Source organism: Symphalangus syndactylus, chromosome 10 (assembly GCF_028878055.3).
Source record: "Symphalangus syndactylus isolate Jambi chromosome 10, NHGRI_mSymSyn1-v2.1_pri, whole genome shotgun sequence".
NCBI classification, from domain to species: domain Eukaryota; kingdom Metazoa; phylum Chordata; class Mammalia; order Primates; family Hylobatidae; genus Symphalangus; species Symphalangus syndactylus.
The window spans coordinates 52080051-52106335 of NC_072432.2; the positions used below are offsets into that span (position 1 = coordinate 52080051).

The window sequence follows — 26285 nt, forward strand, 5'->3', positions numbered from 1 at the left end:
CTGAAGGATACAAGACTGAGAAGAGAAAATAAGAGACTCAATCAGCCATCAGCTATTTTAGCCAGCCCAACTTAGGCACCTGTCTTGTCAGTAAAGCTCTCAAGGATACTGCAGCTGCACTAAATTGCAGCATCCAGTACCAAGTGGAACAGAGACAGAAACTTTCTGCCGAGCATTGCCCATGTGCAGAATCTGAAAAGTTGTTGTTTTAAACTAAAAACATTTGGATTGGGTTTGGTATGAAGCAATAGATACCTCAAACAGTCATTGATACTAGAAATTGGGTGCTGCTGCAACAAAAACCTAAAATATGTTTTGGATATTAGTATTGGAACCAGGCAGAGTCTGCGCAGCCAGTGAGGAAACTATTAGTAAGAGCTTGATGAACAGGGAAAAAAAATTGCTATTAGAGGCTAGAGAAAGGTAAATGCTTATTAAACGGTGTTGGAAAAATTAACAAGACTATAGACTGTGGTAACTTGGAATATAGAGAACATTCTCGATGAACTTGTGGCCCTAGCTAAGGAGGTTTTCAGGCCAAATGCTGAATGTATTAATTGGCTTCTTTTATTTGTGCATATGTTAAGGTAGTATAAGAGCAACGTGACCCAAAAAAGAAACTGTTCCATTTTTTAGAACTTTGAGAAACTCCATCAGCCCTAAGAAAATATCTCTAGCTGGTCAAAGAGTCTCAATGTAGGAAATGGCCATAGGAAAAAAAGACAAAATCCAGGGTGCTGACAGGAAAACATGGCTTAAAGGAAAAAGCCAAATGATGGGTATGAGTATAACACTCCTGTTAAGACTTCTGAAAGACCCAGCACCTCATAGAGTCTTTTGGCAATAGAAATCTTTTTTTATGATTTCTTCAGTCTGTTTATGCATTGGTGCATTTTATACAAAAATACATACATTTTATAAAAGAGATAATAAGGTCACATTTTATAAACTTTGGACGATATTTTATTGTCAGCCAATAGTTATCAAGAACTTGATTTGGAGATAACTGCTTACAGGGCACATCTGTTCTTACAGGTATCCTAAAATATATAAAATATTCCTCCATTCCCCTACATTAGCAAAAATCTGCTATAAGAACCAAATTATAAATGCCCATGGAGAAATAATTTTAATAAACATGTTTTGCAATAATGTCAGTGTCATATAATTAGCCATATATAAATATTAAAAGAGGGCACTGAAACTCATTATTGTCTCATGAAGTTCATTGTAGAGGATGTTGCTTATCCCATTATACAATATTCTATTATGAGGATCCTATTGACATATTTCTTGCTAATTTTGGTACTAAAAATGAACATTTCTCCTACATAAGTCATTCTTTATATGTTGTGGATAGGGTTAACCTATATAACTATTGATCTGATTTTCTTTTTAAAGTATAGAATAAGAGATGCAGCTCCTCAGCAAAAAGTATATTTACAGTCTTGAAATTTGTTTTCTGATCCTTGTTCTGAATTCATTTCTGTACCTCCACATATATTTCTTCTGTCAGAGTAAATTTATGAAACCTTATAAACTATTTGTAATACTTTTTGTAAAAGGCATGGTTTTAATCAATTAATTGATCATGTTTTCTTTTTCCATTTATCATTATGTAATTAAAATTGTCCTCAAATGTTAAAACTGTATAATATTTTCTTATATTAATGCACCATTATTTAATTAACCACACTCACATGGAGATAATAAATTGGTGTTCAGTTTTTACTGTTACACAATTTGTAATAAACAACTTTGCACTTAAGTTTGCTCTACATATCTGATTGTTTTCTGGGATTGAAATGCCTGAATGAATGCTTCTGAAATATATTACCAAATTGCTTTAAAAAGACTACGACAGTTTGCATACTCACCATGTGTCTATCCATGTACTAATTCTACACTTTCACAGAGAAATAACACTTAGTATGTACTACGGTCTAAATGCTTGTGTTCCCCCAAATTCATATGTTGACACTTGATCGCCACTGTAATTGTACTAGGAGGTGAAGCCTTTGGGAGGTGATCAAGGCTCTGCCTGCATGAATAGGATTAATGCCCTTACAAAAGAGGTCTCAGACCTTAGCAGATAATTTATGGCCAAGTCTTCAAAAGCAATTGCAACGAAATCAAAAATTGACAAATGAGACCTAATTAAACTAGAGAACTTTTACACAGCAAAAGAAACTATGAAGGGAGTAAACAGACAACCTACAGAAAGGGATAAAATATTCACAAACTGTGCATCTGACAAAGGTCTGTTATCCAGAATCTATAAGGAACTTAAACAAATCAACAAGCAAAAAACCAAATAAACAATTAAAAAACGGGCAAAGGACATGAACAGATACTTCTCAAAAGAAGACATACAAGATGCCAACAAACATATGAAAAAATGCTCATTATCACCAATCATCAGAGAAATGCATATCAAAACCACGATGAAATACCATCTCACACTAGTCAGAATGGCTTTTGTTAAAAAGTCCAAAAATAACAGATGTTGGTGAGGCCAAGGAGAAAAGGGAACACTTAATCACTGTTAGTGGGAATGTAAATTAGTTCAGCCACTGTGGAGAGCAATTTGGAGATTTCTCAAGGAAGTGAGAGTTGAACTACTATTCAACCCAGTAGTCCCACTAGTAGGTATATATCCAAAGGAAAAGAAATTACTCTATCAAAAAGACACATACACCTATGTGTTCATTTCAGTGCTATTCACATAGTAAAGACATGAAATCAACCCAAGTGGCCATCAATGGTGGACTGGATAAAGCAAAAGTGGTACATATATACCATGGAATACTATGCAACCATCAAAAAGAATGAAATAATGTCCTGTGCTGCAACATAGATGCAGCTGGAAACCATTTTCCTTAGTGAACTAATGAAGAAACAGAAAACCAAATATCCCAAGTTCTCACTTATAAGTGGAAACTAAACATTGGGTAAACATGGACATAAAAATGGGAACAACAGATACTGGGGGATACAAGAGAGGAGAGGGAGAGAGGGCGCTAAGGGTTGAAATAAACTACCTATTGGCATACTATGCTCACTACTTGGGTTACGGATTCATTCATTCTCCAAACCTCAGCATCATACAGTATACCTTTGTAACATACCTGTACGCAATTCTAAAATAAAAATTGAAAAAAGTAAAACAGAAGAAATAGATTTACAATAGGAAAAAATATACATTTTAAATAAAAATAAAACCTTAAAAATGAAGGAATATGGTATGGTTTGGCTGTGTCCCAAATCTCATCTTGAATTGTAATTCCCACAATTCCCACAATTCCCACATGTCATGGGAGGACCCTAGTGGGAGGTGATTGAATCATGGGGCAGGTCTTTCCCATGCTGTTCTCATGATAGTGAATGAGTCTCATGAGATCTGATGGTTTTAAAAACAAGAGTTTTGCCTGCATAAGCTCTCTCTTTTTGCCTGCTGCCATCCACATAAGATGCGACTTGCTCCTCCTTGCCTTCTGCCAGGATTGTGAGGCCTCCTCAGCCACGTGGAACTGTAAGTTATTAATTAAACCTTTTTTCCTATATAAATTATCCAGTCTCAGATATGTCTTTATCAGCAGCATGAAAACAAACTAATACAGAATAGTAAATTATTTTTTACTTTATAAAGGAAAAGGACAAATTATACGTTTATGTTAAATATTAAGGTCTCTAGTAATTTTTAAAGTGTTTCTTTTCATGTATAATTTTTTTTTTTTTTTTTTTTTTTTTTTTTTTTTTGAGGCAGAGTCTCGCACCATTGCCCAGGCTGGAGTGCAGTGGCCTGATCTCGGCTCACTGCAACCTCTGCCTCCCAGGTTCAAGAGATTCTCCTGCCTCAGCCTTCCAAACAGCTGGGATTACAGGTGCTCGCCACCACGCCTGGCTAATTTTTGTATTTTTAGTAGAGACAGAGTTTCACCATGTTGGCCAGGCTGGTCTCAAACTCCTGACCTCATGATCCTCCCACCTTGGCCTCCCAAAGTGCTGGGATTACAGGCACGAGCCACCCCGCCCAGCCCTTTTCATATGTAACTTTTAAGAAGCATAATGTTATTTTATTTGTTTGTTATTTACAATCGTTGCACTACTTATTCTAAATACAAAGCAGGCCTTGAGACATATAGAAACCTAGGCCTTGAGACCAGCCTGGCCAACATGGTGAAACCCCATCTCAACAAAAAAATACAAAAAATAGCCAGGCATGGTGGCACATGCCTGTAATCCCAGCTACTCGGGAGGCTGTGGCATGAGAATGGCTTGAACTAGTAAGGTGGACGTTGCAGTGAGCTGAGATCATGCTACTGCACTCCAGTGTGTGGCGACAGAGCAAGATTCTGTTTCGAAAAAAGAAAAAAGACCGGGCACGGTGGCTCACGCCTATAATCCCAGCACTTTGGGAGGCTGAGTCGGGTGGATCACCTGAGCTCGGCAGTTCGACACCAGCCTGACCAACATGCAGAAACCCCATCTCTACTAAAAATATGAAATTAGCCGGGCATGTTGGCACATGCCTGTAGCCCAGCTACTCAGGAGGCTGAGGCAGGAGAATCGCTTGAACCCAGGAGGTGGAAGTTGTGGTAAGCCGAGATTGTACCATTGCACTCCAGCCTGGGCAACAAGAGCAAAACTCCATCTCAAAAAAAAGGAAGAAAAAAAAAGAAAACTAAGCCATCTTTAATGATGATATTCATGTCATCATTGATAAAGTTCATCTTATAAAGGCTTTCGTTTGCATTCTGATTTCATGATTTTCATAATTATAACTAAACTGTGATTTGTTATTACCCACGGTCACAAGTTGGGCTTATATCTACAACTCATTGAATTTGTGTTTAGACATGTTTTAAAAAAGAGGCACCAGACAAATACTTCATGACTAAAACACCAAAGCAATGGCAACAAAACCCAAATCTGACAAATGGGATCTAATTAAACTAAAGAGCTTCTGCACAACAAAAGAAACTATCATCAGCGTGAACAGGCGACCTACAGAATGGGAGAAAATTTTTGCAATCTATCCATCTGACAAAGGGCTAATATCCAGCATCTACAAGGAACTTAAACAAATTTACTAGAAAAAAACAACCCCATCAAAAAGTGGGTGAAGGACATGAACAGACACTTCTCAAAAGTAGACAGTAGGCTATTTTTAATTTTCAAGCATCAGGATTACTCTTATCCAAAAACTCCAATGCTGAGAATTTATCCTAAGTAATCCAAAAATAGAAAGTATTTATGCAAAAGAAGATATTTATGTGGCCAACAAACATATGAAAAAAAGCTCATCCTCACTGGTCATTAGAGAAATGCAAATCAAAACCACAATGAGATATCATCTCACGCCAGTTAGAATGGCAATCATTAAAAAGTCAGGAAACAACAGATGCTGGAGAGGATGTAGAGAAATAGGAACACTTTTACACTGTTGGTGGGAATGTAAATTAGCTCAACCATTGTGGAAGACTGTGTGGTGATTCCTCAAGGATCTAGAACCAGAAATATTATTTGACCCAGCAATCCCATTACTGGGTATATACCCAAAGGATTATAAACCAGTCTTCTATAAAGATATATGCACATGTATGTTTCTTGCAGCACTGCTCACAATAGCAAAGACTTGGAACCAACCCAAATGCCCATCTATGATAGACTAGATAAAGAAAACGTGGCACATATACACCATGGAATACTATGCAGCCTTAAAAAAGGATGAGTTCATGTCCTTTGCAGTGACATGGATGAAGCTGGAAACCATCATTCTCAGCAAACTAACACAGGAACAGAAAACCAAACACCGCATGTTCTCACTCATAAGTGGGAGCTGCACAATGAGAATACATGGACATAGGGAGGGGAACATCATACACCAGGCCTGTTGTGGGGTGGGGGATTAGGGGAGGGATAACATTAGGAGAAATACCTAATTGTAGATGATGGCTTGATGGGTGCAGCAAACCACCATGGCACGTGTATACCTATGTAACAAACCTGCACGTTCTGCACGTTTATCCCAGAACTTAAATAATAATAAAATAAAATAAAAAGAGGCCCCAGAGAGCTGCCTTGTACCTTCCACCATCTGAGGGCACAGTGAAAAGGTGCCATCTATGAACTGAGATCAAGTCCTCATCAGACATGGATTTGCCAGTGCCTTGACTGTGATTTTCCAAAATCCAGAATTTTCAGAAATAAATTTTGTTTATAAACCACTCCATTTATGATATTTTGTTATGAGCCTGAATGGACTAAGACAGTAGGCTATTTTTAATTTTCAAGCATCAGGATTACTCTTATCCAAAAACTCCAATGCTGAGAATTTATCCTAAGTAATCCAAAAATAGAAAATATTTATGCAAATGTATATCCACTACAATAGTATTTATAATATGAAAATGTCATAATGTAAATGTCTAACAATATTGAAATAGTTGTGAATAATATACCTGTAGAGTGAAATATTAGATATTTAAAAAGAGGCTTACAGAAGTTGTTAATGGTAAAATGTTAAGTTAAAATATATTAGAATAAAAGGGTATTTTTCAACTATTAATATGAAAACATTTCTGGTATATAATGTTGACAATATTAAGACAAAATTTTATTTTTTCTACTAAGCTTTCAAAAAGTAAAGAGAAGAATATTAGCCAGATTAACTCTTTATTAGTGGAGTTAGGAATGCTTTATATTTTCTTCTCTGGGGCTGCCACTATTCTTTTATTTTCACCATGCTGTACTTCTCCTTGTTTCCCTGTAAAACTATTCTAGATTACAGTAGAGCTATATATTTAAAAATATAATGCTTTTGTTATTATTGAAATACTTATTTTTAATTACATTGCCAATATTTTAATCTCTACTCATAATACTTTTAATATTCCTTAATGGAAAGAATTTAAAAAAATTAAACAAGAATCCTATTTTATAAATTCACTTCTTCCAGTGCAAAAGTTTAATACAGTTTTACTTTAGTACCAAAGAAAAAGAACAAAAAATAATGTTTTAAGATGGAAAGTATGGAAGAGAAAGATATCTAAGGTGCCCAATTTTTGACTTTGTAACTTAATAGAAACAACGCAAACTCCTGCGGCCAAATAATCTATGTTGTAAACTGTTACCACATCAATCAAGGTTATGCCTCCTCAGCTAACTGCATCCTGTCAGTTCAGTCTGAATTTCTCAGTGAAGACGGTTAGTAAAATTGTGGCATCTACCTGTCAAATGATGGCTTCTCTCCACAATCAAAGGCATCTTGGAGCTCCTTAACAAGATTAGCCTGGCCCGGCAGTCGAAACAGACCCTCTTCTTTCAGCCCCCTTTGTCGGATAAAGTCCACGCACTGCTCCACCAACATTGGAGCCAGACGGTTCCCATATCGCTTCTCATAACGAACAGTATCCTCCAGTTTCTGTCCAAAAATGCCTACAAAAATAAAGGATCACAGTAAACTTGGGAAATTTATCTCTTCCCACTTTGTTCTTGTTGTTTTTGTTGTTTTAATTCAATATAACAGAAAAACAAAGATTGGAATGCTAGCAAGCACTTAACATTCAGTATTTCACATTATTATACAATCAAATTCATTATATACAATTCCTCAAATGGTATGAATTTACCTTATGCTGCCTCTTTCTTGTATTCTATGTTTAGCCCAAAACCAAAATAGAAATACTGAGTTTGAGATATCAATTTTGAAATAAGAAAAACTGTAATAAATGTAACTTGAGTTTGGGGTTTTCATTTTTTTTTTTTCCTTTTAGGAAGGGAAGGGTATTCAATAGCTTAAAAGCAGAAATATGCTGCAGAAAATAGTCAAATTCTACCTTTATTACAGTTTTATATTTATGTCCAATTTGCATTTAAATCCTGTCTATTTCTTTTTTCCCCATTTGTTTTTACTCAAGTTGTGATGCCATGACTGTAATCACGGTGATAAAACCAGGAAAAGAAACCCTGAATTTTCTCCCATATAAAATATTTCAGACAATGTTTGCTTGTCTTAAACTATTAACTTATTTGAAAGTGAAAAATGGAAATTTACAAAGTAGAGCATACTAGAAGCAGAGAGATGGGTCACAGTGGCTTGCCCTAACAGGTAGGGTATTTTATCATGTACATTGTTTAGAATTGGCAGTACATGGTGGCAATAAAAGGAAGGCCAAGTTTTAGTTAGATTTATTAATGATTTTACAACACCTACAAACCATACATTCCATGGTGTATACACCAGGGCCAAAAACAGCCACTATTTCATCCTCAGTACTCCACTAATTAAGAGATAATACTTTTGAAATACATTAATATTAGGTAGTAGCTTGGTAAAAATTATCAATCTATGAGAAAAGGGGGAAAAAACAGCCAAAGCAGATGTGACTCCAATGTTCCCAGAAGGAATGAATGTCATGAAATTATTTTAATGGTCTAAGGCGTTTCAAAAAAGGGAAAGAAAAGTAAGTGGTGCATGTTGAAATTAGGTAAGACTTCAGAATGTGTGGGGAATTATTTAACAGCCATTAGATTAAGGATTTGACCATACCAACAGATGCTTTGCTCCCCACCTGTAAAAGAATTTCTTTATGGACTCAGTAGTGCAAAACCGTCACATTTCAAGCAATAAATAATTGTCACCAAAGAAAATATTCTTAGCTCAGGTAGAAACAATAACAGGAAACACAACTATTCTACACCTGGTATCAAACTTAGCACTAATGAAATACATATATTCCATTTAGGAAATAATGTTGAGTCACCTAGGATCGATATTCAAGTATATAAAGCAGAATTAGAAATAGTATTTTCTAAGGGCAGTAAAGATTAGAGCAGATAACAGGTCTAGTTAGCTTGGTTTGTAAATTTTAGAACAAGTAGTTCCTTGATAATGGTGTATCAAACATTATTCACTAACTCCAACAGACACTCACACCCCATTCTCCCTTGACATTTCCATTGTAGAAGCTGGAAAATTAAATACTTCTTCCATTTCCCTTGCAGTGGGGTGGTCATGTGGCCTAGTCCTGTTCAATGTCAATAAGTCTTCTTGTAGCCTTTAGGAAGACTTGCTTTTCTTGATGAAAAGGAAAGACATCTGTAATTGTCAGTCACTCCTTTTGCCTGTCTTCAACTTGGGCATGATACTGGCTCTTGTTATGGTCATCTTTGGTCCATTAGGCAACAATCACAAAGGAAAGGCTACAAGATGAACAGACATGCTGAGGCTGAAATTATTGAACTACTGATCCAATACTGGCAGCACCTTTGTCCAGATAGCTTTTAATGTGAGAAAAACAAGCTGATGTGTGTTTAAGCCAGTTTTCTGTTCCTTCAACAAAACAAAATTCTAATCCATTCAATGGTAATAACAATTTTTGGAGATATTCTAGTGTTTTAATAATAAGGTTTACAAACTGGTTAGGTTGGAGAATATCGACCCTTTCCGTGGAGAGCTTTGAAAACAAACATGATGCTTATTTGCCTCTACTGTTTGAACTCTATCCTGACAAAATTAAGTAAATAACCTTTTAAAAGACTTATAGATCATTTAAGAAAATAATATGTTGACATTTGGGAATAAATTTTATGTATGTGTGATTTTTCTTTTTTACTTTCGATTTTTGCTTTGGATTGATAAATATATTACCTAAGGGTTCTCTCCAAATACAACAGAAAATCTACTAAGGATGTTGCAATTCAATGACCATGTGTGCTACAAACATGAACCAAACTTCCAATATTTGGGTTTGTACAGTAATGAAAAACAGTCAAACATTCTTTTCTCAAAGCTTTCGGGATTTTTTTTTTCCCAACAACTCAAGGAAGTGATGAAGAAAGGGATGGTTTGCTTTAGACGTGAATTCGGTTTCCTTTTTACTTTCTTGTATGTGCAGGTTTGCCTTTATAATAAAATAAGAATTTACTTTAAAACTATAGTGAGAAACTTAAATTCATTAAGTATTTATTATATTCTGAGTCCCTCACAATATTCTCTCATCTACTTAAGAAACACATAAGGTAACTATCATTATCCCTTTTATACATGGAAAACTGGGGCTCAGAGAGATGAAATAATTTGTTACTAACGTTAGTTACAGAGCACCAAGTGGCAGAATGGAAGTGCACATCCAGATTTATTTAGCTTTAAAATCTTTGTTCATTCCTGAATATCAGTCCTTTTCCTTTTTATTTAATCACAGTTGTGAGTCCTAATTTTCCAGTAATTAAAAATATTAGTACATTCTACCACTGAGAAATATTAGTACATTCTACAACTAAGAAAGATCATGTACATTTTTTTTGCTTTTAAAAATTGATACTAACTAAGCTGTGCTTATGTATGCCAGGCATGTTACAAGCAGTTTACCCGCATTTCTCACATTTAAAACTCAAAACACCCTGTGAGGTAGGCACCACCATTCCTTGCATTTTAAGGAGGAGGAGCTTGAAGCACAGAAAGGTCAAGTAACTTGCCAAATGTCACACAGCAGTAAATGGTGGAGCTAAGGCTTGTTCGAGGCGGTGGGATATCAGAGCCACTCAGTGGCTATTACAGAATACTGTGTAGTATGCACAATGGCTGAAAACAGCAATGGAGGAAGGCATCTGCCATTTATCAGCTTTCTGACCTCAATTCCTCCCATCACATTAGGATAAATGATTTGTGCTGAGAAAATATAAATTGGGAGTTGGGGGAGGTCAGAAAAAAAAAAAAAGAGAAGGAAAATACTGTGGAGCTTCAATGAGCATGCTGCCCCCCAAAGCAATTTCCTTTATATAAAGCTGATGCCTTTAATATGGCAGTATAATATATAAAAAAGTTTTAGAGCATGTAGACAACATGTACATATGATTTAAAATTCCTGTGGAAAAATGAATTTTCCGCTGTAGAACTGGTCTTGCAAAGAATGAGTAAAGAATTTTAATAGACATATACTCCCCATTCTGTAGCACTGGAAATAGAGTGTGCCAAACACTTCTGGCTTAAAATGGTATATGTGGATTGCCCTTCTGCATACGAATGCTCCTTTGGAGGAAAGCTATTGATGGGAAAAATCATTTAAAAAAACAGATTTATTTAAAAATTTCCTTGAGGGAGCAGTGAAACTTCAAATTTTAAAATTAACACAAAAGCACAAAGGTCATGTGCTACCCCCAGCTAGCAGCATGAAGAAAAGACACACTATTTACAATATTCCCTGGGATGTGGGTCACGCAAACAGTTCCAGCTATGTCCATTTAAACTCCCAGCAAGTTTTCACACACTCTGGCAAAACCATCCCCGGTATTTCTGGGCGGCGATGAATACCATGTCTACCTCCCCTCCGTGTGAAAGTACATTGGTGTGTCATAAAGCATCACCCAGGATGTGACTTTTCACTGGACTGAGAATGTAAATCACACAGGTGAGTTTATTATACTGGTAGGTGGCTGTTTCCAGTGGAGCACGCAAGAGAGACACCGCCACAGCCTTCAGGGTTTGTGAGGGTCCCCCTTTACATGTGATTTATAGAGCCAATAGCTAGAGGCTGCCTGTGAAGTGAGTGACTGTGATGCTATAGATACATTCATATTTCATTATTCCTGAAAACGAATAAGCAAAGATGAATCTAAACCTTCTTAGACTCTGTGCCCTGTAACTACATATTCTCTTTGCTTCTCAGTTCCCAATGAAGAATGTGACTGTCTCCTTTTCATCATTTTCCATCGACTTGCTAACTTTTGCAATTTGATATCTGACCCAGTTAAAACAATAAAATGGCTTTTTCTACGGTCACCAATAACTTCCTAGTTGGCAAATCATTGACAGCCAAATTTGTTCTTTGTATTACTTCGTGTCTCACTCCCTTTAAAACTGTCAGTCTCCTTCTTCTTCCTGACACTTCCCATGTTACATGATTTTTGCCTCTCAATGCCCTTGTCAGTCTCTTTCTTGACTCTGCTAACTACTACACTCTTTAATAGTTGTCTGGGTTCTGTCCTCAGCTCTGTTTTTACTTTACCTGATACAGTTACTCTACTAGACTCCACTTAATTTCACTACATATTAATTATTCTCAGGTTTGTATCTCAATTTGGGCTATTGCTATAATCTCCAGCATTGAATTTCTAGGTGCCCAGTAGAACCTTCAATATGGATAGCTCAAACACTTTCAAACTCAAAATTTCTAAAGCTGAATAAGTCATCTCTTTTTTAAAACCTGTTCTGTGTCCTTTAATCCTAATTTTGGTTATCAGTACAAGCTATCCCCCCAAAACATTGAAGTGCCATCTGAGAATCAACCTACATTCCTCTTTCCTTCAAGCTATTCATTTAATCACCATGCTGGTTGCCTCCAAGCTCCTTACCACTGCATTAGATTAGATATTCAGTATTTCTTCCATGATTTTTTGAAGAGCAGAGTTCTCAATCCAGCCAAGTGCTGCCACAGTGGACTTTGTAATATTTCAATCCGGATCATGCCACTCTTCTGCTTCACCTCTTCCAATGGTGCCCACTGGCCTGTCTTTGCAACCACATTCATTTTTATGAAATAAAATCCCCACAAGCTGATCTCAGCCTCTTCATCCTCCATTCAGTCAACAATGTTTAGGTAGCATCCATTGTGTGCCAGGCACTGTGGCATCTCCACTCTCATTTCTTCTGCTTCCCCACAAACAATATGCTCTCAAACTATGCTGAACCATGTATTGCTCGTCATGTCTTCATGCCTCCTTCTAGAAGGTAGGTCCTGCCTTTGTAAGTCAGCGTAGGAAAACTTATCCTGTAAGAGTCAACTCATACATCTTCTGTGTCAAGTCTTTACTGACATTCCATTGCCTCATCCCTTACTCTAGACCCAAAGCTTGATATGTTTCTTTATTCCTTAACATTTTGCATGGAAATTATTTATTTAGATGCCTAACCAGTGCTGAACTAGTAAAAAGAGGATTTTATTTTTACATTTATCATAATGAAATAATTGGTTTACATTTATTATTATTATTATAAATATTAGAAAGCAGCTACATACTGTATATCTATCCTATGAGCTTTGGGGAGGTTTAGGCAAGGTGCCACAGACACAAGAACCACACTGGGATTGGTCCCAGGTGTAAAGGACTCCAAAGCTTTAATTCTATTTTACCACAGTCAAGGCCTTTTGTTTATGTCCCTGGAACTTATCAAGATGGGTGACGCACAGATGCTCCATAAACATTTATGGAATAAATGCATGCATGGAAACAAAACACTTTACCTTCCCAATTATAGAAAATAAATGAATAATTCCAATGTCAAATGAAACTCACTGATAGTTCTTGGGTCATGCCATTAATTTTGAGTTCCTTGTCCCTTCTTGTCTGTAGATCACATACTCAGCCATAGTGGGAATTTGCCTTGACTTATCCTCTGCTTACTGCAACTCTGCTAGCAGGATAAATCCTGGTGTCACCAGGGTGGTAAGAATTTTCCATTAAAATGAACATTCACCCATAGCAAATGGGCAAATCAAAGTAAAATACATCCCTTTTAGTACAGAACTAAGAAACAAAGCGAGGCAAACTTACTTCACTCTATCACAAACTTTCTAAGTAGCCACAAAATATTATATAGATAGAAAGCCTTTACTCCAAGGAGCTCAGGGTCTATCATAACCAGTGAATGTTGATAGAACCTTTACTCTTTTCAAAGTCAGAGGGGGGAAGGAAGGAGAATAATAAATGCTAGGAAAGATTAAGAAAGTGTTAGAAGGTGTACATAGCGACCCAGTGGACTAGGTCTTTGACCAGTGGAGCAATTATACACACTAGGTTCCAAGTCAGGCAAGTTGCATGTATTTCTTTATTTGGCATTCACAGACATCCTACAAGGGGGTCCCTTTTCTACAAACAGGGAAACAGATTTGAAGATGGTAGGTGACCTGTCTGAGGTCACACATCTAGAAAGTGGCAAATTTGGGATACAAACACAACTCCATATGATTCTAAAAGTCTTTCATTTTTCACTATGTTATGTTAATTGAATTCAAACATAATTTTTCCAAGGCATTCTCACTATTCTCTTAGTATCACATGGGAGAAAATGTCTTTTTGTAACTTTCAAAGACCAAACCCGATTTTCTTTAGTTTATGTGAATCACTGGGTTTCCACAGGAACCTGTGGTCAGCCTTTTGTTCAGGGGCACCTACAACTTAATAGATAACTTGGTGTGGTGCTTATCACAAAGTAGTTATTTATGTTTCGTTATTCCAAGGAGTCTGTGAATTCATAGATTTGAGACAATCTGTTTGTTTACCTTCTCATTCCCAGCACCACTTGGTAGAGGCTCCATAAAACATTGATATATGAATTAATGAGCTAGTCATTTATACACAGTTTAAAATTATATAGATTTGGATAGTGGTGTTTTGTTGGACAAATCCATTTTCACAAATGTGATTACAACATATATAACATACAACAAATTTTAAAGAGGATGTTGGTCTTGTCCACCACCACTGTAAAGACATTCTATTGCCTATGGACTTGTGGGAATAGATAGATAGTAACACTGTACCTCACCAGTTTGTAATCAATCTTGAATCCCTGATTGAACAGACCTATTGCCATTCTCCACTTTGGGAATGAATGTGTGTGTGTGCATAGGTGCATGTGTGTATACTACAAACGTGTATACAGTACCTCAAGGTGGCTATGAGGATACAGTGGCCAAGAATCAGCATATATAAAATGTAAGAGCTGTAGGCTGGGCGTGGTGGCTTGCACCTATAATCCCAGCACTTTGGGAGGCCAAGGTGGGAGGATTACTAGAGGTCAGGAGTTTGAGACCAGCCTGGCCAACGTGATGAAACCCCATCTCTACTAAAAATACAAAAATTAGCTGGGTGTGGTGGCGGGCACCTGTAATCCCAGCTACTCAGGAGGCTGAGCTAGGAGAATCACTTGAACCTGGGAGGTGGAGGTTGCTGTGAACTGAGATTGCACCACCGCACTCCAGCCTCGATGACAGAATGAGATCATTTCAAAACAAACAAACAAATAAATAAGTAAAAATAAAACATAAGAGCTATAGAGTTAGGAGCACATAATTAGTAAACAGAGAAAGCTTGCTGAAGAAATTAGAGCCAGTGATGCCTTGAAGAGAGCATAAAGTTGAGATAGACAATGGAGAAGAAAGCATTATAGCAGAGGAAACAAAGTGAAGAGACATGAAGAAGTGGTGTAGGACATATGTTTAGGAGAAAGGATGAAATAGTCTGGGGAATTAGGGGGCTTATACTCCAGGGAACTGTTAGAATTTGGAGGGCCTTTATAGTTACTTGAAATATGACTTTCTCCTGTGAGCAATAGGGGATCATAAAAATCTTTGAGCTGTGGAAAGTTGCTCGACAGCACTGTTTTAGAAATACAGATAGGGAAATGCTGCACAAGATGGCTTGTGTGTTGTAGGAATTTGTGAAGAGTGCTGGGGGTGCACAGAGGTGAGGATGAATGCTGTCTTGAAAAGCCACTACTTAGGTTAAAGTAAGTTGCATACATGGAGCAATAAAGGCACAAAGAGCTAAGGTGATGGAAATGGAAATGGAGCCGGAAGGGCATAATGCAGCATGTCTCCTCTGCTGTTGGCCTACTTTTGACAACAGTCAACATATATATATATATATATTTTACATGTGGATCAGGAAAAGTAGCCACGTCAACATTTTTTTACCTCTAGGCATTTTTCCTGGCTTCACACATTCTCCTTATTGCATTCCTTAAAATGACTTAAGCTGATGCTCCCGGAAGGGCTTGGGAGAGGAACGCAGAAACCCAGGCCACTTCTTGAAACACTTAAGTACCCAGGAGATTAAATAAAGCACAAAAGAACACACTCTTCTTAAGGTGGCATGGTGTTAGGAACCCAGAATTGAGAGGCGAGTTCATTCTTTTCAAGGCCAGACCTTCAAGAAAGATGTAAAACTCCTGTGCGTCATGCTGCTGCGGCCCTGAGTGATGAGTGCAGCAAGAGCAAGGTGGCGGCGGGTTGGGGCTGCAGCAGCTGAGCGCTTGTGCTCCCAGGACCCCACTGCAGAACTGTGGGCACGCAGCCCTTGAACAGAGAGAGCCTGCGATGCAGCGGGCTCCAGAGAATGGAAAGGAAGCGTAAAACTGCTGAATGCTTCCTGCACCTCCTCTCCTTTCTCCTTTCGACAGAAAGCAGAATACATCTTTGTAAATAAAAAAACTATTCATCCTGGTTCAAATGCTGGACATTCCCCAAACTGCTAAGGCTTCGAAGAGAAAAAGACAGCCTTTAAAAATAGCTCCCCAGGAGAGGATAGATGGAAGATGTGCCCTACCTGGTGTTGGCCATTTGCCAGTCATGGGAATGTTCTTCCCAGGCACTGCCTTCCCCGCTTGGTATTTAAGGAGAAAGGGAGGAAGGCATCGGGAACAGCAGTGTGTTCACAAGGATTATATGGGAGACGGGAAGGTGACAAAGGCCAAAAAAAAAAAGTCCTTTAAAGATACATTAATAATCCTCCAAACATCTCATGTTACAAATGGACAGCAGTAACCCTGAAAAGTTGTGTTTGGATAGAACCAGTTTAGTTTCTGATGGGCTGGGGAACTAGAAGGGGAAATTATCCTTTAAGCAATTAGTCCCTGAGCCTTTAAAAATTTCTGTCATTGTTAATTTCTCTATCAATGATGCAATCCTATGGTATTCAGAAAATCCCTATAGATCTATAAAAACATGAGACATGCAACTCTCATTTAATTATCATTATCTTTGTGGATGAGATAGGAAGGTAAATTAACACCTGAAATCCTTGCTGAAAATATATGACGGTGATTGTTGCCAGGTCTTAGCTACGCAAAGGAAACCACTCTGCAGGAACAATGGTTTCCTCAAAAAAAAAGTTTCCCCTGTATTTTGTAATTTTGATTTTTCTTATTTTTTTTTTTGTTAGTTACTAACTAGGGAAGATTAATTAATGGGTGGCAAATCAAAAAAAAATGTGGGGGAGAAAAACCCTAGATGTCATTCAACTCAGCACCTGACTAAATTATTAGCTTATTGTACATGTCATTAACATTATAATTACTTAGTTTCTACTTAAACAGCCATTCCATTTAATAATCCTTATTTTAAAGCAAAAAGATATTTTTAAATATTTTGATCCATAAACCTTTCCTGAAAACATTTTAGTTTACCTATTTTGTATTCTCTAACTCCCCCCAAATAAGTCAATTCAGAAATGCCTTAGTTTCTTTTATTGATCGTAAGTTGTTCTATGTTCTCACCCCCCATTCCTGATAGTTCTTATCTTCACCCTCTCCCAGTGCCACCTTGTGATATATTTGAAAAGTCAGGGTGACTCCTATTCCCAGCAAATATTCATCAATATGGTTGAAAGCCTCTTGAAAATGGGTCAGCATGGATAATTCGTTTATCAAATTTTTCTCAACAGGGGAGGTGAGGCAAGCACAGGCAGCCAGAATCAAAACAAGGTGACGGGAACACAGCACAGGGATTTGCGAGGGCCCTGTTTTGAGGGGTCAGAACGTGGCTGCTTGATTTGGGTCTAGGAAGGGCCCAAGATCACTCTGGCCCCTCCTCTGAGGACGGTCAGCCCAGCTTACTTAGTCCCCTGTCAGTCAAGGTGATCCCCATAAGATTACTATTTTTTAAGCCCCACCTACCCCACCTATTCACAGACAATAATATACACATTTAAATGAACCTCAGAAAATAAGTATAGACAAGCAAGGATAAGCACAAATCACTCTTGTACAGTCCTAGGCTCTTGGTTTCCAAACTCCCATTTTATCTGAGCATAAACAGACCTTAAAGCCTAAGAGAATATTATTTATATTTATAAAAAGGACATGAATATACCATCTACCTACCTTTCCGAAAACTAAAACACCGTTTGATTCTTCTGTATGTAGTTTTAGGGATGAAAGGAGTTGAGGCTAAGGCACCAGCTGGGCACCCCCCAGAATTCCTGTCTTCAGGCATCGTACAGGCCCGAAGTTCTGAACCCGGTTTTGGCTTCCTTTAAAACCTGCCTCTGAGCGAAACCCCACAGCCACTCCTCATGCTTGTTTATTTGTTATTTTTGAAGTGCTGATTCCTAGAACTTGAAGGTTTTGATCATCCAGGTCCTGGCTTAGGGATAAGTTATCACCTCTCATTTACTCCTTTTTAGCAAAAAAACTTCCTTTTCTCTTGCCTAATCCAGGGAGTTTTTAAGGTTTTTTTTTTTTTTTTTTTTAAGTTTCTGCAGACATTCCAAAATGTCAGAGGAAAAGAACTGCAGCAAGCAAGCTACCATTCCCATTCAAACAGCAGGAATTGGTTTTTGCATTTTTTTGTTTTTATTAAGAACTGTCTTCTCAGCTGGACTGAGATTCCTCTGGAAAGGTCAGCAAATAGCCCTGTGCAAGAGGAAAGAGGAACAATGACAAAAAAGCCCCTGAGGAATACTTCAGGACTGTCCTTGCTGGCTCCTTTCATCTGAGCAAGAGGGGAGGAAAATAATGGCACCTTCTCCAGAAAGCATTTCAGTGCATGATAGATTTCTTTCAAAGGACTCCCCTGCTTCTTTTATAGCACCCCTCATCCTTTGATGCTCTCTGCAGGTTTCTCCCCTTTCCTTTCTGTCTTCAAACTCCCGAGAGAATCACCACGTCAGAACAGTCGAGTGCCCATTCCAAGAGGCTCTTTAGATCTGTGGGGGGAGGCAGCTTTGCAGGGAGCATCTCCTCCCCCTCCTCCTGCTCCGTCTCCCCTTTTCTCAATGAGAACTGGGAGGGAGCTGGCAGGGCTGCGGTTGCTCCTCACCAAGGCTGTGGCTGCGGCTGCTTCCAGTGCCCGCCGGTCACATTCAGCAGGTGCAGTCACAACAGGATGAGGGGAGGAGGGAGAATGCCACGCTGCGGTACGAACCCCTTTCTTTTTCTTTTGACTTTCTGTTGACTTCCCAGCTCTTGTCTTGTGCAGCACTTTTACAGCTGGCTGGCTCAGCCCCTCCAGAAATCACAGGGCACCAAACCAACCCCCAGGGGGTAAACTTTTTGCCCCTTCAAACTTGCATTTATTCTCCTCTCATAAAAGTTTTACTTTTTTTCAAATGATTTGTAACTGAATTCATTTGTGAGCACTCATTTAACATGCATACCCTGAAAACATATTTATACATGTGTATGTATGTGTCTGCAAAACAGAAAAGTATTTAAAATCCAGTGGCAAAGAGTCTGTGGGTGAAGCTGCAAACACATCAACACGTATTTGTGTGTGCATTTACACACACATATATGTTTCTCTGGGCATGGTTTGCAAACCAATTCTGTTTTCAACACTCTTCCATGCTCTTGCACGTACTTTCTGCACCCCAGCCCCCATGTCCACCAAGCCTCTCAGTCCTACTCACTGAACAATTTACTTGCTGGGTTAATCATTCATCCACCTGGCTGTTCCATGAACTGATTTGGAATGCTAGTGCCTTAACCCCAACTGACCCCCGAGGCCTCTGTGTTCCTTCCCAGCCATTTGGCAGAAGCTTTACGAGACCATGAGGAGTGTTAAAAAGGTCCTTCCATTAAAAACATCATTACTCTGACTAGCATGCCCATGTAGGTAATCTTTTGTCATTGAAAGGATTATTATTATTTAGTTCTACCCTGTGGTTCAAATGGTATTTTACCTTCTGTGTCACAGCACGCTGCTAAGAAAATAAAGAACCACAAAGTGTAACTCAGCACCACGAAGACAGAGACGGTGCTGCCCTTCAAGCACTTCAGCCAACAGAAAAATCCACTGACCTGAACACTGATCTACAGGGAACTCCTGTAATCATAGGATTTTGGAGCTGGGAAGTGAAAGCATTTTTTTTCTTCTAATTTTCTTATTTCACAAGTGAGTAAAACCAAAGGCAAGGGAAGTAAAACTACATATCCAAGATTGTGCACTTGGTCTGTGCACGTTGCCTGACCACATTGCCTCTTAATTAACCTCTGTCTGCCTACATGCCAATTGTTCATTGTAAGGATTATTCACAAATAGTATTCTTACTGCCTTGCTGGGTCTCTGAATCAACTCTTTTTATTAGGAGGCAGAAATACACAGGAAAGACTTGATTTTGGCAGTAGCTAACATTAGGCTAAGCAATTAGAGCTACAAGAACTATTGGGCCGGGCACAATGGCTCACACCTGTAATCCCAGCACTTTGGGAGGCTGAGGTGGGTGGATCACCTGAGGTCAGGAGTTTGAGACCAGCCTGGCCAACATGGTGAAACCCCATCTCTACTAAAAATACAAAAAAAATTTAGCTGGATGTGCTGGCAGGCGACTGTAATATCAGCTACTGGGGAGGCTGAGGCAGAAGAATCACTGGAACCGGGAGACAGAGGTTGCAGTGAGCCGTGATTGCACCATTGCACTCCAGCCTGGGCAACAGAAGGAGACTCTGTCTCCAAAAAAACAAAACAAAACAAAAAAACTATTAATGAATTACCACTCTCCTCAGATCTCAGATTCTGGACTAGACACTTCCATAAACATTGCCTCAAAAACAATTGAACAGAAACCCAGTATAAAAATACACAAGGAAGGAAGGGAGGAAAGGAGGGAAGGAGAAGGGAGGAAGGAAGGGAGGGAGGAAGGAAGGAAGGAAGGAAGGGAGGGAGGAAGGAAGGAAGGAAGGAAGGAAGGAAGGAAGGAAGGAAGGAAGGAAGGAAGACTAAACCTTCCCAAGGCTAAATAAATGTTTGACATTCAGATTTTTGAATTTGACTTTTATGCAGAAACCATGTGCCTCTCAATTAGCATTATTACTAGAGGAGCAACTGTGCATGGGTTTTCAGCAGGTGGCACAAAGTTGAGCTATCTAGATTCAATACTTTTCACCTTTCCCTTGGTTCCCTGCCCCATATGAGTATTTTATAAATTCATTTTAATACAAAGGAAAGGCCTATCATTCCAAAACCCTACATTTTATTTACATTTCCACCTAATAGTTTTTAATTTCTAGGAGACTGAAGAACTAGACAAGCTCCTCAGGTGTCTCCTATATTTTAATCTAATGTCTATTATTGTAATGGCAAAGAGGCAATATTTTGCATATATGTGCAACCTGAATAAAGATAAGCTTAAGTGCCTCATGAAAAACTTTAGCTTTTTAAAAACTCAGGTTAAAAAATTGCCACAATGAAATGCCCTCTTTATAATAGATACATTTAAAACGTATCCAAAGGTGGTATACCGTGATTGATAAATCAGAGTGATATGTCACCTCCTCTTCTAAATGTCCTTACAGATGCCATCTAATCAAGTGCTTTTCATTTAGTATTAACAGGGCTTGGGTTTCATAACTAAGATAGGAAGGGAAAGTGCATTCTCTTATGAAGGGTGATTATGACAATTCAGAATTTTTTAAACAGCTTTATTGAGATATAATTCCCATACCATATAATTCCCCAGTTTAAAACGTACAATTCAATGGTTTTTAGTATATTCACAGATACTTGCAACCATCACCACAGTTAATTCTAGAACATTTTCATTTTAAAAATAAACCTTGTATCTTTTGGCTATCTCTCCCTTACCCCCTCATCCCCCCATCCCAGCTCTAAGCAACCACTAGTCTATTTTCTGTCTTTGTAGATTTCCTTGTTCTATACTTTCATATGAATGGAATCATAAAATGTGCTCTTTTGTGATTGGCTTCTTTCACTTAGCACAATGTTTTCAAGCTTCATTCGTAGTGTTGTATTGATCAGTACTTCATTCCTTTTTATGGCTTAATAATAATCCATTCTTTGGATACTTCACATTCTGTTTATTCATTCATCTGTTGATGGACATTTGGGTTGTTTCGGATTTTTTTTTTCTAATTGCTCGATGGTATCAATTCTAGTATTTTTGAAGGACTCATAAAACTATATTAATTCTAATTATTGTATGTTTAAAAACTTTTATTATTTTTCATATACTGAAGAATATATGATCAATAAGGCATGCACTTATAATTGTGGGTTTTTTTTACTACCACAGTAGAAGTAATAGATCACACTATTTTGCTATAAAGCAGGAGGAACACATGGGTTTGCTTCCTACTTCTGCTTCTCGCAGTGTGACACTTGGCAAGTTTTTCATCCTCCTTGGGTCTTAAAGACTTAAGCCACAAAATGTGAGGTTGAACTACAACAGTGGTTTTAAAATATTGCAAATCTGTAGAAAAGTTAATTTCAATGAAATGTTAAGTGGAAACTTAATACACAGTGTAAAATAAGTAAAAGAGTTTTTCAGTCGTATAACTTTATTGTTTAAAACTAAAATTTAAAAGATTTGTTTAAAATTCAATCAATAACAGAATTTATTAACATTAACAGGAACATTTGAAACCTTAGATTAATACATCATCTGAAACCCAAGATTATGGCTGACAGTTGGGATCTCTTATCAGTATTAACATTCTATTTTGTTTTGTGTGCTGTATTAACTTTAGCAAACTCTGATATTCAGAAAAATCACAAAAGATTTCTTACAAATTAAATGAGTACTTTAAAAGCTTGCCTTGCAGTCTCATAATACTTATTAAACAAAGAGGGCAGGAGAAGATTTATTCTTTGCAGCATTGTTTCTATTATGAGTGCTATATGCTAAAATATATCTCTTTAAATGTAAATTCAAATCGAGCATTTGTAAAATCCCTGAAGTAGGTCTCATATAATAAAGTTTATAGACCAATCAACTATTTGAGTGTCCCTTCCAGGTTCATGAATTTGAAGATTCACATATACTGCTCACCCAGTCCCACTGGAATTATTTCTGAGATTTCTGGGTTGATGTGACTGCCCGTGGCCATTTATTTGGATAAATTAACTGGATGGCATTCATTTTTTTTTTCAGGAAGTGACAGGTGGAAGAGGAGAAAGGGGAGAAAATAACTAACACTTAATATAACTAATCCCTCAACAAAAATATATTCTTCAATAGATTTTAGAGATTCTTCTGAACTCAGGAATTCCAGAAATCTGATTATAAAGGGGAGAAAAGTGTCTTTAGAGACAATGGGAGCTTTGAAAAGATTCATCCTCAGGCTCCCCACAAACCCTTCATCCTGGAGGTGCTAGCAAACATTACCAGATGAGTATGTGTCTCTCATGTACAGTAGCCACTCCTTATCCATAGGGGATAAAAGTCCCCACTGGACACCGGAAATCTCAGATAGTACTGAACCCTTTATATAGGATATTTTTCATATATGATATTTTTCATATACATACATACCTATGATAAAGTATAATTTATGAATTAGGCATAGTAAAAGATTAACAACAATAATAATATTCTAATAAAATAGAACAATTATAGCAATATACCATAATAAAAGTTATGTGAACATGGTCTCTCAAGATATTTCATTGTCCTATAGCTCTTGATAACCTTAGCATCCAACTTTTTTCTTTTCCTTAAATCAGGAATTTTTTAACTTTTCACATAAGTGAAACATTTTATGACTTCTCTTTGGCATATCCAAATTGCCAGAATCACTACTCTTGCCCTTCCGGGAAATTATTAAGTAAAACAAGGCTTTCTTGAGCACAAGCACTGGGATACTGTGACAGTCGATCTGATCACCGAGATGGCTACTAATGGGCAGCGGGTAGTGTGTGCAGCATGAATGTACTGGACAATTGGACGATTCACATCTTGGGAAGGACAGCATGAGATTTCATTATGCTACTAAAAACGACGTGCAACTTAAATGTTGCGAATTGTTTATTTTTAGAATTTTCCATTTAATATTTTCAGACTGCAGTTGACCAGTGGCAACTGAAACCATGGATAAAGGGGGACTCCTTACTGCATAACTATGAGGAATCCTCTGCTAAGGTACTGGAGTGGGGATTCAGCTGGTGTTTTCAAATATTTTACATAGTCACTTGCTAGCCATTTTGGGTTATGAATAAGGTAACCGTATGTGTTGTCATCCAAACTAGAACACTGTGGGAGTGAAAGGTAGCACGATCAGTAATTAGCCTGGGACAAAAGTTGTAAACCGCTCTTACTAAGGAAACTGGAATGAATGGTCATCCCGGTTAGGAATCTTCCCTTTCCCTAACAGAAGATACTGTTAAAACATAGACACTTTACAAACATGTGTCATTAATCTAGTAAAATATCATGTTTTCAATGAATCTTTACTATTTTAACTTCAACTTATCAACTTTTAAAACTAAGCTTTTGAAGTTATTCTAGAATATAAAATGGTCAGTCAGCCTAAGAAGCATCTGATATGTTTAGAGAAAAAAAAATCACTGTCTCAATTCAGGGTGTTGACAATATACAAAAGAATGGAAAATAAATATAAGGATTGTAATTGCTTATAAAGTGTGAATTTGACCTAATACAACTTATTTTTAACTATATCACCATATTAAAATTAGGTATTATGTTCTTGGAAATATATTGTGGTTGTAGATAAATAATTTCGTGCTTTTTTTGGTCCATTTGCTCATTTTCGTTAAATAATTTTTCTGTTTATATGATTCTATTTTCTATTTCTTGGCATACCAAGATCACATCTTTTATCTTTTCTTCCTTTGTTTAGTTCTATGCATAGCACCTTTTTAGCTCATTCTTGACATGGTGCATTCTCAACACTGTGTTAAATAAAACCTTTTAAAAACTTACTTTCAAATTTACAAACACTTAACTGATCCAAAGGATGTTTTTACTCCAATAATCATCAGACTATTATCAAAAGTTTTGGCATTCCTCTTTGATACAATTGAGCATTTGGGGGCTGGGATATCTTCCAGAACCACTAGTCATAAATTTCTCACTTCATATCTAGATGTTCTTAACTAATCTACTTTTACAGTATGAGTCCCATAACTGCGTATTGTTGGTAATATGGGAAAATCCAGAACTAAAAATGAAAAACCACACATTTTTATCTTTCAACATATTCACAGAAGAAGGTTCATTATTAATTATATATGATCTAAATTAAACTTGTAGGATTTACGAAGATATACGTCTAACAATAATGTTGAACAATTTACAATTTATTTTAACATTCACCCACTTGAATACAAGAGCTAATAGTAACATTCGCTGGGGGAAAGGGATGAACAGGTTTGGTCTACCTTTCTGTTTTTCCATGATTTTAAAGTACACTCACCTCCTCCGAAAGGTCCCCATATGACTCGGCGGATAGACTTCACCCAGTCTTCCATATCATTCTGGGTGCTTGCCATGAGGAGGTAGCTCTCATGATTTGCGGTCATCCGATCCCGATCGCCTCCTGTGAAAACACAGTAACATATGCAGCTGAAGTTGCATCCAGATAACATATGCAGCTGAAGTTGCATCCAGAGATTCCTCATCATCAGCCTCCAGAAGAACCCCTGAAACAGAGACTGTGCCTAATACAGCCCGCACTAAGTTCTACCCAATGATGAAATATTTACCATGGTTTCTGAGTGGAAAGAAAAATTTTAAAAAGGAGAGACTCTTATGTTTTCAGGAGAAAGTTGGAGAACAAACGTCATTTTCTAAACAAAGCCCAGGTTTTTTTGTCCTAGCAACAACCCATAGGCCTGCATCAATTCGTAATCCAATCTATTCACGCGAAGCTGCTGAATAGGGAGAAACAGCAAAAACAAAATGAAAGACAGAGAAGGTGGAAAAGCGGTCCACAGAGCTTGGCCTTTCATTTGAAGCAAGCGTGGAACAGTCTGAGCACTGCATAGTGCACACACACAGAGACCACCAGGACATCGTGATTGGATATGGGAGTTACAGGAAAGAGTAAAGGGCCACATGCAATGCCTTTGACCCAGAGGTTCTTCTCTATGCCTCTGTTCTGGAAGAGGAACCTCATCCCCCGAGATCACAACTTCAGGAGGGCAAACAAAGAGGAGGTAGGGAAGAAGAAGACATGCCTGGACAGCCACAAAGGCCAGATCAACACCCGCAATGGCTCTCGCACCTGAGGGTGAGCTTTAGGAAACCCCGGCAGCGCCTCTGTGCAAAACCTTGATGGTTTCTCTAGTATTTTTCCCCAAAGAACAATTCATGAACTCTAAAACCTTTATAATCTCTAATATCAACTTTGAAGTGCTAGACTTCCAAAGCATGTAATTTAATTTCTTAGAAGTCTTTTATAGCACATTTAAGTTTCCCCAGCGAGTTAATTTTCCCACTTACAAAACAGGGATAACCATATTTGACCTTGAAACAGGTCTTGAGGCATGGTTTCGTTATACCTTTTATGTTTAAAGGAGTATTTC

At 37.7% G+C, this 26285-nt stretch overlaps 1 protein-coding gene across 4 annotated transcripts in view; it reads right to left on the minus strand.

The window, feature by feature from the left end:
- ARHGAP24 (Rho GTPase activating protein 24) overlaps window positions 1-26285 on the minus strand; it is a 521561-nt gene that overhangs the window by 56523 nt on the left and 438753 nt on the right. For 3 of the 4 annotated variants that reach the window (XM_055297088.2, XM_055297093.2, XM_055297091.2), the window contains 2 exons: window positions 25175-25297; window positions 7233-7440 (listed from right to left, as the gene is read on the minus strand). In XM_055297088.2, the coding sequence (XP_055153063.1) occupies window positions 7233-7440; window positions 25175-25297 (331 nt within the window). Of the gene's footprint in view, window positions 1-7232; window positions 7441-17887; window positions 19359-25174; window positions 25298-26285 lie in introns of those variants that run through there. The other variant, XM_055297092.2, reaches the window with a different exon arrangement.